General features: G+C 43.2%; 1 protein-coding gene across 4 annotated transcripts in view; it reads left to right on the plus strand.

Moving 5' to 3' along the window:
• Window positions 1–15,727, plus strand: part of LOC142576183 (citron Rho-interacting kinase-like) — a 158,602-nt gene that overhangs the window by 133,283 nt on the left and 9,592 nt on the right. For all 4 annotated transcript variants that reach the window (XM_075686188.1, XM_075686191.1, XM_075686190.1 and 1 more), the window contains 8 exons: window positions 2,431–2,514; window positions 3,271–3,409; window positions 4,891–5,123; window positions 7,060–7,168; window positions 9,015–9,146; window positions 9,546–9,623; window positions 10,456–10,537; window positions 11,415–11,573. In XM_075686188.1, the coding sequence (XP_075542303.1) occupies window positions 2,431–2,514; window positions 3,271–3,409; window positions 4,891–5,123; window positions 7,060–7,168; window positions 9,015–9,146; window positions 9,546–9,623; window positions 10,456–10,537; window positions 11,415–11,573 (1,016 nt within the window). The remainder of the gene's footprint in view (window positions 1–2,430; window positions 2,515–3,270; window positions 3,410–4,890; window positions 5,124–7,059; window positions 7,169–9,014; window positions 9,147–9,545; window positions 9,624–10,455; window positions 10,538–11,414; window positions 11,574–15,727) is intronic.

The following is a 15,727-nucleotide window of genomic DNA, read 5'->3' on the forward strand; positions in this document are numbered from 1 at the left end:
CTGACATCTGGCAGCCCGCATGTCTTGCGATGCGCGTCACCAAATCTTGGAAGTCGTGTCCAGCTAATACACCCTGAAGCGCCGAAAAATCGAGAATGGATCTCGGAAGCAGTGGCCAGTTGTCACTAATAAGTTGCTGTTGAAGCATTATGACACAAATCTAAAGCAAATACAAGCATCTGTTGGGAATGAATAGACCGAACGAAGCAGGATGAGGGCTTGATAGATCCTAAGAGGACGGCTGTCGCCTCAAAGGTGCTGCATGTTTTCCACACTAAGCAGTCTTTGCAACTATTAGCGTCCCTTGCTAAATTCCAAAAGTAGCAAAGGCGCACAACGTGCGAAGCTGCCGTAGCGTTTTTTGCATGCGCAGTCTGTCCCTGCTATTTTTTTTTGTGCAGCCACTTACCACTATACCAAAAGTCTCTATTGTCTCATTAATTCTGTGTACTGTCACCTCAACTTAATGGTCTTGCATTTATGTTGTAAGTGCTTGGTAACACAAAGAACCTGGTGTCAGGCAGAGTAGGAGCTATTCTATACTGTAACAGAATGGATAACTGGGATAGTTGGTTTACTTGCATCTTGAAACTGTAAAACGAAGTAGGATGGCCAAGCACGCATTGCAAGGCTCTCAGGTTCAATAATTTGAAAGGCAACGTTAAAAGTAAAAAATTAAGAAAGTGCTAACTATCAAGAAGCTTGAATTCTTTTAGTCTAAAAAGGGGAACCTTGGTTGCAAGCTTTATCGAGTTGCTGAGCTTTTACCTAAATGCTGTGTTTGTGTCTTGGGGAAAGGGAGAATGTTACGTTCAGCATTCACAGATTCACATAAAATCGCCATTTGCTCCAATTTTAAGCGACATTTTCTTGAGCAAACTCGATGGAGCGCTACAGCCTCATCTTTCAGGATTAGCAACTAAAGTGTTCAGATATGTAGGCGATTTTCTGGTCTTAATTCCGCTAATCCAACCCGGGATCTCGTAAACATTTTAAAGGTATTCAAGGAAAACTGTATTAAATTAAATTTTTCTTTTGAATTGCCCCAGGTTAACCAATTACAGCTTTTTGATCTAAGACTAATCTTTCAACCGCTTCATGTCTGCTGGTACTACCGACCCAGGTCTATTAAACCTAACCTTAACTACAGGTCAGACCATTCAAAAATTGTAGAAAGAGGAATAATAAAGACCAGCATAGGTTCCACATTGAAACAATCATGTCAACACATAATGGAAACGAGCTTTCTCAACCAGATCGACAAGCTTGAACAAGCAGGCTATCCTCAGTCTGTCATTAAATCAGTGTGCGCTAACACTTTGAGAGAAATAAAAACGAAAGAAAACAGTCAGATCACCCAGGAAGAGTGTCATAAAAATAATAAAATTGCTGTCGTTTCGTACCTACATAGAACATCACACAAATTAAAACATATGGGCACTTGGTACAAGGTTGAGGTTCTTTTTTCAGTGAAAAATAAACTTCAAACGATTTGTTTGCCTAATGGCAGGAAGCCATCGCAGTGCAATTTTGAACATACCAGAAATTCGTAGATTGTGCGATGGGCATAGTACATACGATCCCGTTTAAGTGCGGTAAAGTTTACATAGGCCAGTCTGGGCGTTACATCAACGTGATGCTAAGAGAGCACCTGATGGCATACAATTCATCAGGAACAACCAGCCGCCTACTGTAGGGACTGCGGGTGTTACCCTGTCTTCGAAGATACTCAGATTATTTTCAAAAGCACTAACCACTTAACCTGTGAAATGGCAGAGGCCTTCCACATAAAGGAAAAAGGAGATAACTACGTCAGCCACCCCTCGGTCTTTCTACATGATAGGGAATTCAAGTTTCTTGATAGTTATAACTTTTTTACTTTTAATGTTGCCTTTCAAATGATCTAACGTGAGAGCCTTGTAACGCATGCTCAGCCATCCTACTCTGTTTTTGTGCGCATATATTTGTTTCCTTTCAACAAAATTTTTCAGTTGTGAGTAAGCACTTCGTCCTGTCCACTCTCTTCGTTTCTCGTCATTGTGTGCTTTTTCAGTTTCAAGATGCTAGCTATGATAAAATGCCACCCAGAATGACAAACGAAAGGCACAAGAAGGCTGGAATATACTATGTGCATGTTGGCCACTGCTGGAGACGGTTTAAATGGTATCTTTTGGCCTCTGGCGTAGTGCATCCGAGACAGGACGACTGACCGGTCACAGATACACACATAGGGCTTTTGTTTGTCACACCGTGATGTCTTTTTTGTGTGTGTGTATGTGCATGCGTACATGTGTGTGTGTGTTGGGTGTGCTATGCCTAAGGCCTTAAGTATCGTGTACCAACAAGCCCAACGTGCTACCATAGTCTGCATCTTTTGGAGATATGGTTTGGAGACACCACAATGTTTTTGTTTTGTCTTTCCTGTTCCAGAAATGTAATGCTGGTGACACAGTCTTGAGGCTTGGAGGTGACCAAGTCCTAGATGTTAACTGCGTCCATGAGCTGTCCTACGAGGTGAGCAGAAGAGAAGCGCATGTACGTTTATCACGCATGCGATTCTGTGCTGCTTTGCTTGCACTTGTTGCTATACTGTAACTGTCGTTGCCTATACTTTGACGTAATAGTTCTGCGGAAACCCGCAAGGTGGAGAGAAGTAATTAATAAAGTGGAAATGAGACATCCACCCAAACGTAGCTAAGTGGCACAAGGGGAACCGATATGGGTTCCTCCTTTATAGGACTTAGCACTTGGGTGGATGTCTCATTTTCCCTTTATTAATTGCCTATACTTTCAATGCCACACTCGTGGAGTTCTAAACCCTTACTGCACTCAATCTTGCTGCCAGTTGAGAGTTGAAGCACAGCATTAACAGATATGTGCATTGAACAGCATATATTTGTTGGGTGGCCTTTTTTTTTTCCTCTGTTTGAAAGATCAGGCATTGAAGGCAAAGATGGAGGAGGAATGACAATGCAAACGCTGACATTTGTGCAGTCCTTTTCATTCCTCTTGTGTCCGTGTCTTCTACTCCCGATTCAAATGATGAATCCTTAGCAACTTCCTCAGCCTTCTTCTTTTACAAACTTCATTTTTTGCCGTCTTTCTACATCTTTTTTTTTTCTTCCATAAATTATGTTGTGTACGAAGTCGCCTTGGCAGAACATATCCATGCATTTGCCTAGGCTGAATAGTATTTCATGCAGTAGTGCTTGGGACCAGTGCTGCAAGAAGTGGTATTTGATGCTTCAACATGCGGTGCTGTTCTTGCAGTACATTCTTCTGGGCGCCATGGAAGGCCTTTATGTCATCGACCTGGTGGCCAGGACTGTGCGGCGTCAGGTTGCAGCTGTCCCTGCCGTCTTCCAAGTTGCCGTGTGCACGCAGCTTGGCGTGGTCCTTGCAATATGTGGTAAGCAAGCTTGGAAAATCTTCAGGCCATTAAAAGCCAACTGCAAAAAAAAAAAAGCTCTTTGGCTAAATTTGTTGTAAATGAATTGTCTAATATACTGTTGAAGCAATCTTCGAAGATGCAGGTCTGGTAATCGTGTAATTTTTTTTATTATCCACCTTTAAAATGTCACCAAAACAGTAATGGTGGGCACCTGGTGGTTAGCAAATATGACACCGGTCCAAGAACATGGCCTCCAAAATCTTCGCTGCACTTCAGATGTCTCTTCATCTTGGAGTTCGTGCTCAGGCACTATGCTGGTTCTTAACAGTGTCATTTCCAGTGAGCAGCAATCGTGGTAGTTCACAGGCCGCCCAGTCTAATGCGCACTAAGTTTAAATAGCTTCAAAGTAGAAAACTAATGTAGAAATGACATTAGAACTCTTGAACAAGTTAGAAATTTAATGGCCATACAGATAAAAAAAATGCCTCCAATTTTGGCAATAAAGAAATGATGAAACCAATGAATTTCGCCTTTACATAATGGAAATTTATTTACATTTAATGCCCGTTATAGTCACTGTACAACACTTTATTGCTGTCTGTGGGCTGCAACATCTTGTCTTTTGAAGGGTCCATTGCACCTTTGGGATTCTGCATTTATCAAAAGACTCCAGAAAGAATCGTAAACGGATGATGGCCCAAACCTAGACTAGCCCCTCTGCTTGCTTGTCTAGCAATGCATGCCATTCTTCAAAATGGCAAAAAAAAGGATGCGACTTGTCAGCGTGACATGAGAATAGGCTGGTTATATCATTTATTCCTTTCTGTCATGACTGAGAACAAGTAACAAGGGCGGATTTGAAACGAAGCGGGCTGCCTGGACGCTGCTATGTTATTACGCAATCACTGTAATGTGCCATGGCAGTCAGCAGTGAAGGGCACACATGTGCAGTGAACCTAACATATCGCATATTATAATCTGTGGTATCATGTGCCACACAAAACTAAAACACAGCCAGGAAAATGCAACTCTGAGCATATCATGTGGGTTCTACTGCATTACATTTTCATCCACAGTAATGGAAAATTAGATGAGTGGACAATTTTACTCCATGTTCACATTATTTTCTTGTTTACAACACCTCTGTTACTGGCAAAAAGGGCTAATTCTGCTATCCTTGAAGGTTGCTCCATCAAACAAGAGTGACTTCATCTTTGTGTGCCGAGTGGTTCAATTGTTGTCTTGCCCATTGCGATAGCTTAGTGGCTCATGGTTGCCGGTTTTATTCGGACCATGTCAACTACAATTCGATGGTGACGAAATGGTAAAACACTTGCTTATATTTACATTTAAATGCATGTTGAAAAACTCCAGGAGGTAAGTTTTAGTCTGGAGTCCTCTACTACAGTGTGCCTCATTGTAGTTCTGGCATGTAAAACCCCGAAACTTATTTCTTAATTGTTGTTTTGTAATTCACGACTGGGCCACCACCTTGCAGGTCAAGAGCGCAAGCTGATGCTGACTAACTGGACAGCGATGCAGCCGTGGGTGGAGACACTCGCAGGCCGAGACGTTGCAGCCGATCCACCAGAGTGGCGCTTGGTGGAGGACGTGAAGGAGTGCCATTTGTTTGCCACATCACAGGACGGCACCACTCTTTGCATGGCGACTGGCCGGGCCATCTATGTGCACGTCTGGAATGCCTCGCACGCTAACTACACCTGCCGAAAGGTGTGTGAAAAAAGTGCTTGCATGAAAAAAAAGCTACTATGAAGCTAAGGGATTAGCGCAATGCAAGAGATAAGTTATTTCTTTTTTTTTTCTTTTACCAGCTAGGAATATGTTACACACAGTTAAGACATCTTATATGTCTAGGGTTGTGTGAATACCTTATAGCAGATTTTGAATCCAATATCAATTCAAAAAACATAGCTGAATATCGAATCAAATATCAGAAAATTTGTGGCAAGCTTTAATGCTTGCAAATTTTGGGCAAGAAAAATACGATAGAGTTCATCTCATGATGACTGTCGATGGTAATGCGATTAGCATTTTAGCAATATGTAGCAACACACCATATTTCAAAACTCATCTTTATTTATCATCTGCAGTGGTCATTCAAAGACTTCCGTTGATTCGGCTTGTGCGATATACTCCGGTATTGTCTTACTTTGCTGTGGCATTCACTTGCCAAGGTCACCCATAAACATGGTGGCACAACGACGACTGTACGCCGCCACCGCAATGATGATGATGGAATGATGAAGAAGGAACGGCATCGATGGAAAGACAAAGGTGGTATGATGACTATAAAATGATAATACAGTCAAACTTCTACATAACGAAGTCGGCAAAATTGACAATTTGTTTGTTCTGTTAAAATTTGACCTTTTATGCAAATAAGTACAGTTGCCGATTGATTTTTCTTACAATGAAAGGGGCTGCAGAATTTTGTGAATTATTGTGCAATCGAAAAAAACAAATTTCTGTGAGAAAATAATTCGTTTTGATAGATTTGGGAATCGGCAACAAATGATTTGGTTTCATGCCACGTACGTCGACGATGTCATTACATCAGCGACGCAAATTAAACGAAGCCAGCCGTGCTATCAGGAAAAGCGTCAGCAGCTGAGAGCGAATGCTTTGTCTGCCTCTCCCTCCAACTGGTCACCGAAACTCGAGATTACGCAACTTCCAATACTAAACGCATGATAAGACAGCTTACATGGTGCCATGCAGTCTCAGCATGCCCACCCCTTGCACATGTGGCAGATTACCTCTAAAGGAGGGTGCGCGACTGGGTTATGTCCGTTATAGTCACTGTACAACACTTTATCGCAGTCTATGGGCTGCAACATCTTGTCTTTTGAAGGGTCCATTGCACCTTTCCCACTCAGCCGCGCACCCTGTTTTAGAGGTGATCTGCCACGAGTAAAAGTGCGCCCAAGAATGAGGGACATGAGGGAGTGAGACGCAGGTTGGGGCACGTCTCCTTTTCTAGTGTGGCCGTGGTCGCACGTGGCTGTTAGCGTAAGTGAGCACGTATGCAGCCCGTGTTCCCCGTCTTAGAGGTAATCTGCCGTGTTTGCAAAGAGTGGGCATGCTGAAGTGGCGTGGCGTTGTGTGTGCTGTCTTCCCTTATATTTAGCACTGGAGGTTGCATAACCTCAAATTTCAGAGGCCCGTTGAAGCGAGAGGCAGACGAAGCATTTGCTGCCCGCCGCTAGTGCTTTTTATGATAGCGTCGTCCCGCTGCGGGTGACACTGTCAGCCCCAAAGAGCTGAGTAGACAGGAAAGCGTGGCTAGATACACTTAACTTGTACTGCAAATGTGAAGATATCGTTGACATGCCATCTCTTTCATTGCCGACTCTTGAATTCAACAAAATTTTTCCTTTTCTCATTCAAATCTGCCCAATAAATTTGAATATTTTGAGACTCCTTCTGTGTTTAAATAATCTATCAGTGAGCGTGCTTATTCACATAGAAGGTTGAATTTATGTATATACAACGAAATTTCGATATAACGAAGCAAAGTGCCAATTTTATCAACTTCATTCTATTGAGGTTTAACCATGTTAAAATCGATATCATTATAAGTGGCTTCAACTGTATCAAGAAAACTTGTATGTGCAGGTGGCCTGTTGCATGCATTTTTGCCTTGCAGGAGAAAAAGACCAGCGAGCCTTGCAGCTGCATATTATTCACGCCATACACCATCCTGGTTGGTTGTGACACTTTCTACGAGATTGATGCCAAAGACTTTTCATTTGAGGGTGAGTGTTTCTCGAGTCTGTAGTTCTTGCCTGCAACTCTTTGGCCAAGGAGCTGTGAGCTAAATACTATACTGAAGTAAAACATCGATCAGAGCAGTCTAAGAGGCTCTGTCACGGAAACTGGGGTTGACAGCTGAAACCAGCACACTCATTGTTTATATTCAACTCCATCCTAGTCTTGTCACTCACGGCACTAGATTGTTTAACTTCGCACATAAACGGCTGGATGCCACGCGAGTGAGTCGCAACTGTTGAAGAAATGAGTTGGTGCAGGACTAGTCCAGAGGTCGAACCTAGATCCAGCCTAAAGGGTTCTTTTGCAACTTTAAAATGTGGTAATAGTTGTAATGAAATTAGAATGAACTGATATATCTGGTAGCTTCATTGTAAGGCAGAACTACATCATATTGGCGTGCCAGATGAGTTATTTTTCCAAAGCCATAGAGAATGTGAATTAAAAATGCCGAAAGTATCTCATGACTTCAAACTGCATGTTGCATGTCATTATAGAAAGCAGTCAACGACTGATTATTGGAACGCCGTTAATTCGAACATGCTTCATTATTCGGACAGCCCTGCAGCACCGCCACTAGCCCCATAGACATAGAATGTGTAAGGGCGATAGAAATTTCAGGCACTTTGCAGCACGTTGTGCAATAATTCACACAATGGTAATTCAGACTTCATTTGCACAATCGTGCGCTAATAGAGCCATCAAGTCGAGCAGAAATAGCAATATTTTCGTTTTGGGACGTCGCTGGCACTCCGTGAGACTATAACCAGCGAAGCCTAGTCGATCTAACAGTTGCTGATGAGAATTTTGTGCATGCGTTCATTGCGCTTTACCTATCTGTAGTGACAGCGTGACAGCGGTCGTGACACAGGCTGCAATTTCGTAGCGACGCCTTCCACTTGGTTCTGTGCCACTCCTATCACCCACTGTTCATAGCCAACTGATCAGAGCTTCGCTCCGACCACTGACAAAGCACATAAAGCTTGAAAAGAAATAGTATAAAAGGCATTGCTAGAAAATCACGATCGTAAAATGTCTAGGGCCAAGAGCAAGCATGTGTGCTTGCAGCAACACATACATGTTAATGAATGATCACTTTTGAAAGATAACCACACTTTTGTGATATTTCATAGGTTAGCATAGGACACGGCAGTGGGTGACAGGATTTCCACTCAGTAACAAGATGGTGTGCTTGGCGGTGTGCCAAGAACAACGTTGCTAGTAGATGCCAACATGTTTAGCACTAGTAATGCAAAAGATAATGTGCTTGGCACTGTACCAAGAATGCCCTCGCTCCTAAACACTCATGTGTCTTGCACTATAGTCCTGCTAAATTTAAGGTGGTCTCCGAAAGTGACAATCCGAGAATGTGACAGACATTTTTTTAGAAGAAAGGGGGTTAACCGAGGGGCCCAACATTTATTAGTCATATCATAAGAAGCCAACGAACACTGCCACCAAGGACAACATAGGGGAAATTACTTGTGCTTAATAAATGAAATAAAGGAAGGATTAATTAATGGAAATGAAAATGGATGAAAAAACAACTTGCCGCAGGTGGGTAACGATCCCACAACTTTTGCATTTCACTTGCGATGATCTTTTTTTGGCCACTTATGGAATAAAGTCATTTGTTTTTTGGCAAATCTGGTATTTCGGACTCCCGATTATTCTGGCGTCATGGCGGTCCCCGTTGAGTACAAATTATCAATCAGCGACTGTATTTGCTACGTTGCAGTACTTGTGCACAGCATGATGCCCTTTCGATGCGTCTCTGGTGAGTGTTTTTACTGTGCCCCTTCACACTTCACGAGATCTGCTTATCACACGCAGAATTCCTGGACCCCACGGATCACTCGCTGTCTTTCTTGACGTACAGTGCGACACAGCTGCGCAGCTTTCCAGTGTCAGTGCTGCAGGTGGCTCCGCCTGAGTACAACCCCGAGTACCTGCTTTGCTTCCATGGTGAGTTGGTCTTACAGTGATAGCTGTTATGTGTTCACTCCCCTACTTGCTTCGATGTTGTGTGCTGCTGACCATCGCTGGAATCCCATTGTGCTTTGCGAGAAGCTTATGAAAAAAAAAATCTGTGGTGCCTCATAAGCATTCAAACTTGAGATCCATAGGCTGCCAGTTGGAAGATATTACCTCTCAGCTACTTTGCAGATGCTGCAGCATAGAACATTATACTTCTTAGGTGGTGGCTTATTAAAGTCACCAAAAGTGGCAAGCTTCAGCGTTGTCATAAAAATGACTTTTCAAGTTGTTTCGTTAATGTAACGGCCCCAAATCATGAGTACCTATGCACTTCATGCGCTTGTTTTTGCACATTGCCACATTTCTTTTTCATCTTTGTTTTCGCAGAACTGGGAGTGTTTGTAAATGCTGATGGCAGGCGCACACGTGATGACCTGAAGTGGTCCAGGCTTCCTCTCGCCTTTGGTAAGTTACACTGGCCGATATACATTGAATTTCCTGTTGCCTTTATGTCTTACTAATTACGGAAAGATGGCTTCCTCTTTTTGCGCGCTTAAAGTTTGGAACAATCTTCCATATTCCATTAAGTTGTCATCTACCTTGTATTCTTTCAAATACGAACTCAAGAATTATGTATTTTCTGTCTGATTAATTTCCTATAATGTTATTTTGATCATTAGAAGCTGTGTAAAAACCATTGACTGTGCATCTTTCCTCTTCCTTTTGTCTTTTATGTGTGTCATCACTCAGTTTCTTGGTTATATTTCGCTTATTTCATATTTTGTTTCTCTGCTCTGTATTACGCTTTATTTTTTTATATAACTTCTAATCCAAGGGTCCCTGTGCAGTCTCTGACCTTGGGGCCTTTGTCTGTATATTATTTCTTGTAAACAATTGTTATGAACGAATAACAAACTGAAACTGAAACTGAATGAGACAATAAGGAAATACTTTGCATTGCACATATCGTATGGTGAACAGCATGTGTGCATTTCATACCTCATTGTATATTATCTCATTGCAGGCATGACCTCAGTTTTGTTTGAGCTTTCTCTATTAAGTTTATCTGTAAACATTTTGCAATTGTTGAGGAAAGCACTTTGTTGGTGCTACTCCATAAGCATTCTGTTGAGGCTCAAGTTTTGATGCTAGAAACATAGCTTTCAGTGCAGCAGAGTTAATTATCATTGTTTCAAGTTAGGGCATTTAGCTGTGACTTGCACTTCACATACCTAAGCAGGCTTCTCACCTGTGCAAGCCTTGACGGTCTGTATGCTTACTTTCTTGTGTTTTACAGCATACAAGTCACCGCACCTGTTCATCCAGCATCTCAACTCAATAGAAATCCTGGAGATCAAAGCCAGGGGTGCCAAAGAAAGGTACTTTTTGATCAGTTTCTATTCCAAGCATCTCATTTCTTGAAGCAGTGTGTTTTTGTACAGCAGAGCTTTAGTGGTGTGCATAATGTGTTGCATAGTACAAACAACGTAATTTAAACGCAAGGAGATTTATTTGATGCTTCTGGCAAATAAAGCCATCTAGTGATGCAGGTCAGGACAATGGAAGACTGGATTTTGAACTGTCCATGTAACTGTCACTAACATCTGCTAAAGGATGCAATGATGTCATTGAATAGCTTAATTTTTGGTTACTTCCTTGCTTTGTCGCATTGTACTCAGATGTAGGCGTATACTTACGGAACTATGAGGAGGTTGAACTAATCCTTAGCATTCCATTACACTATCTGTCATAGACCATGTGGATATTTACTTAGTACAACTCTGTGGGTGTTTTCTGTATATAGTACTATATACAGAAAGATGTGTGTTGCCACAAAGTCACGAATTTTGATGCTGTCTGCTCAGGCTTAGTTAATTGTATATCAGTAAGAATGAAATATGTGTTATTCTAAAGGATCCAAAGGCTGAACTTGGCAAGCTTCGAGAACTTCTACTGTGCCACAGTGACCCAGATATGAGAAAATATTTACTTTCAAGTCCGTGACGTCACTCTGACATACCGGGGCTCTGGTTTTGACAAGAAATTCTAAAAAAAAAAGACATTTATTTTTTGCTGTAGTAATCAACCTCGTAGCATAAAATTAATGTAGTCTTGGAAGAATGCTTTATCTGCTTAAAACCAATTAATTTTCTCTACTTCTGTACTTGCGTGCGTACGCGCTTGCTCGTTCAGTTTTCTTTGACTGTTGGCAGTCCAATGTCCTGGCTGACTTGTGATGGCCCACTTCTGTTCCAGCGGGTTGCATCGCATTGTGCTGGTCAGCAACCCTCGGTTCCTGGGCCTATCCTCGGTGGGTTCCATGTACCTGGCATCATTCCACAGTGGTCAGCTGGAGATCATCTCGGTGCATGCCACTGCCGACAGCCAGAGCGATCAGGCACAGTTGCCTTTGAGGTGAGCTGCAGCTATGCAAGCACTCGTGTGTCGGGCGCCTCCGACTTGCCCACGTGGTCTCTCTACGGTGTTCGGAGGAGTAGTGACCACTGCACGTGTGAGCCACGAGGCTGCGCCAGTTGTCGCCACACAAATACCGGTGCACTGCCTGCATATCCACATTCTTGAGCGAGTTGGTGCGGGTTCTTCACGTTAGCTTCGGCGTAACGTAGACCATTACAAGGACAACAAAGCACAGTGTGTTGCCCTTGTATTTGTGTGTTGCTCTAAGCTAATGTACAGCTTGCACCAAATCACCTAACACCTACTGCTTGACTATGCGGTTGAACTTCAATATAACAAACATAAATAGAAATTCTTTATTAATGAAGGATTACACATTATGTGTTATATAAACGCGAGACCCTGTAACTCTCGTAGGAATTGTAGAGGGGGTCCCTATGTTATTTGCTTTTATATAAACATGAGAGTGTGTGAATCCAAGTTTGCGACAGTACAAATCTATTGCATTTTCATTGCTTGAGTGATGCAAGCATGAAAGAGCGAAGGTTTGTTTTTTAGCTGATAAATGACTGTTGTGATGTTGGATCTCTCGGTAATTTATTCCAAAGCTGTGATACTGCATATGAAAAGGAAAAATGGAGCATAATTAGTGTGAGCATTTGGCACAACTAGCATTTTCAGGGTGATTGCTCGTAGTGGCAATATTCACATAAGCAATTTTTACAGAAGGGCATAAAATGATATTGAGCATAATTTTGTAAAGCAAAACAAGAACATGGTAATGAATGCAGTTTTTTACGGGTAGGGTATGTTAAAGGGCCCCTGAAACGGATCAGACAAATTTTGTAGACTCGTAGGGTACAGCTAAAGTTTATCATTCACACCACAATTTGTGTGGAACGTCTAATATTAAGAGAGCTAGGGACGATTACAAATTATCCTCCTCCATAGTCATGCATTTTCTCCTTAACTAGTTCACCGAGTGATTGGGGCCAAGCTCCACCTTCACTGGCTCTGCGTCATGATGGACGTCGTGTCGTCGACTTCTGATTCTCTAGGAGCGAGCACGCGAAGCCTCTCCAGACTCCCCGCCAGCTGCTTGGCAGTCGACCCCAAGCGAGAGCTATCAAAGCAGCGTGCGTTGCGAGCATTCTGTCGCAGCGCCGACCATGTCTGGTATTCCGGTAACCACAGGCAAGCTGGGTGTTCCGACAGATGGCTGGAGACATAAACTCAAGCTGATGAAGGAACTACAGCATAGATGTACGTGAGCAACCTGATCGGTCTGCACGGTCCAGCCACTTGTTGGCGAAGAGCTTAACCAGCCAAACAAAGCGCTAATATTGCTCTAACCTAGTGTAAAACATTTTAAACATTTACAAAAACAATGTGTTGGTGATTACATTCCTGTGAAAAATTTACACCAGCAGCAAAGAAGAATACATTTCGTTACTGCTACTGTGTAAGGTTGAGCTCTGTGCCACCAGGTGGCTGCACCGTGCACGCCATTCACATTTGCGCTTCTGCTCATCCCATTAAACAGCACAGTCAAACGACCAGGCCTTGTCCTCTTGCACTTGCGTTTACCCGAATACCAGATTCGCGAAACGCTATTGCGGTAGTAATCCTCCGGTGTAAAGTGATGGCGGCAAACGCGCAAATCCTGGCGCCGATCGGATGGCGGCAGTCCACTCATCTGCTGCCTTGCAGAGGGACACAGTGTCGCAGCTTGACATATTGCCAGTCGCTACGTTTGCAGCCCACAACGCAACAAAGTTGAATCATGGTCGAATCATGGTCGAATCAGTCGCTAAAAGACTGAAACCGACTGTGACCGCGGAGATCTCGTCAAAATGGAGCATGTTGTAACACAAGCAGATGACTCTTCCTGTTCTTGTGCATTCTCTTTGTTCTTTCTTTTTACAGAAACAAATTAACTAACATTCCACTATTACGAACATCATTTGTTCTCCATAAAGGTAGAAAAATTATCGATGACGCGCTCTGGGCAGCCAATCGGATAGCTCGCCTTACTGACATCAATTGGGTGATTTATGTCATATGGGTAGGGGTGGCTGAAAATTCCGCCGAGCAGTGTGCGGCAATCAGCAGCGATGCACATTTTTAAAACCTGATAATAAATTACACGTTTTATGCAGAGCACTTAGATGTGTCAATGATCAGAGGGACCTACTCTAATGACTCAGTACGTTTGTACAAAATCGTCAAAATCGTTTCAGGGTCCCTTTAAGCGTGGAATATGCAAATCAAGTAGAGTTCATCCTATTTAGGTAGGGCATAGCTCGAAGCGCAGTATTTTGTGCAACAATGATGGGCAATACGGTGGTGGGGTACTTGAGTTGTAAATCGTAATTGTGTACCTAATATGTGAATGTATTAAACTGATAGCCAACATCCGATTTTTCGGACTCCCAGGGGACCGCGAAAACGTCTGAAAAATAGAATGCATGCAGAAAACACGCCATTTTATAGGTATTTCTCAGATGGAGTATCGGACTTGCAGAACTCTGCCAATGCATCATTCAGGTGGCTCTGAAAAGAGCCATTTATAAAAATAAAAAATAAAAATCTGTCAGCGGGTTCCATCACTGTAAACAAAAAAAATTTTTGATCCTCTTTTGCGTGGTGTTCCACTTGCACGCGATTCTGTTTGATTCAATTTCAGCCAGGGTCATATCATCATTGTACACTGATGGCAGCATCACAAGTGCTCACGTCAACTTGGACCTTGTCGGCTCTGCAGGCTTAGGCTCTTCATTCTCGGTGCCGGAGCCGTCCGAATCTACTGTCACTTCACGAACCACTTCATCATCAGTTAACTCAGCATAGAGTTTGAGATCTTTGGCGGTATCGGCGAATCCTTCAAAAGTTGTCAAAAGATCTTCAACTTGTTTTTCATGAAATACAAAATCATTTGCTTTGAAATTCCAAACTCCTTGCCCACGTCGGCTTGTGACTGTCCACTTTCAACTTGCTCGGTGACGGTGGTTTTGTTTCTATTGTCAGCCTATGGTAGGGACTTACGTGCTTCGAAGCCATGGGTGAAGATGATAAAGGCATAATCGGCGCCATCGCTGTCACTGGCGAATCTGCTCGATGAAAAGCACAGCACCAAACAGAGGGAAGCTTCAAAGTGAACATCGAAGAGAGCACACAGCAGCGCAACCCGATCACACGACCTATCACAAAGCTAAACAATAAAACATGTGGATAAACACAAAAGGCTATGACCATAGCTACGGCTGTCTACGGATTGGCGTCTGAGAGCCTTCAAGGTTTCAATACGATACGGTGGCTGTGGTGCTGTGGCTGGCTATGGCTAGGGGATCGGCGTGTGAGAGTTGGGGTTCGAGTCTGCGAGATAATCAAAATGGCGGCAATGGATGCCGCTTTGGGGCCTGTGGCTAGGGGCGAAAAGTCAGAAAAATCAGGAAGCGAAGGTTTTGAGCGTCCGAGATTTCAGACATTTTTATACATTGGCTCTAGGGGCATGTGACTGTTTTTCAAAGGATTTCGAACTACAGTCGAACCCACTTATAACTATGCCAGTTTTAACAATATATTGGTTATAACAATGAGAAGCTGCTGCACCATCAACTTTTCTATATTTTCCATGGTGAAATAACCCGCTGACTACAATGCCCTGATTCTGCATTATCTGTTATAACGATGATGTCTGGCTGCTGGGTGTCCGTGCCGACGACAACAACGGCAGCGATGATGTGTTAGGGCAAGCTGCCTCAACGTTGTCCTCACAGGAGGTCTGGCAGATGATTCAGACCCTCCAGGGCTTCGTTTTTGTGTGGAACCTTCCACTGCACATTGTGGAGCACCTGGATGTCTTGGAGAAGGATGTCGGCACGCTTCGCATAAAGCATGCAATGCTGACAGGCATAGGGTTTTCTCGTTCAGGCCAGTGAGAAGTATGTGGGGAGATGCTTGCGGCAATCTCGCCTCAGCGTTTCTTGTGGATTTCTCAAGCTGACAGGCTGCCACGGCAGCCTTCTCACAATTTTTAAAAGGCCCCTTTTGGGGCAGCCAAAGCAATGTCTCGGCGGTGCTTGCATATCGCTTGTCACCTGTGTCCCCTTTTTGCAGTTGTTATAGCAGTGCCATTCTTTGATGCCAAC

Source organism: Dermacentor variabilis, chromosome 3, assembly GCF_050947875.1.
Source record: "Dermacentor variabilis isolate Ectoservices chromosome 3, ASM5094787v1, whole genome shotgun sequence".
Taxonomy (NCBI): domain Eukaryota; kingdom Metazoa; phylum Arthropoda; class Arachnida; order Ixodida; family Ixodidae; genus Dermacentor; species Dermacentor variabilis.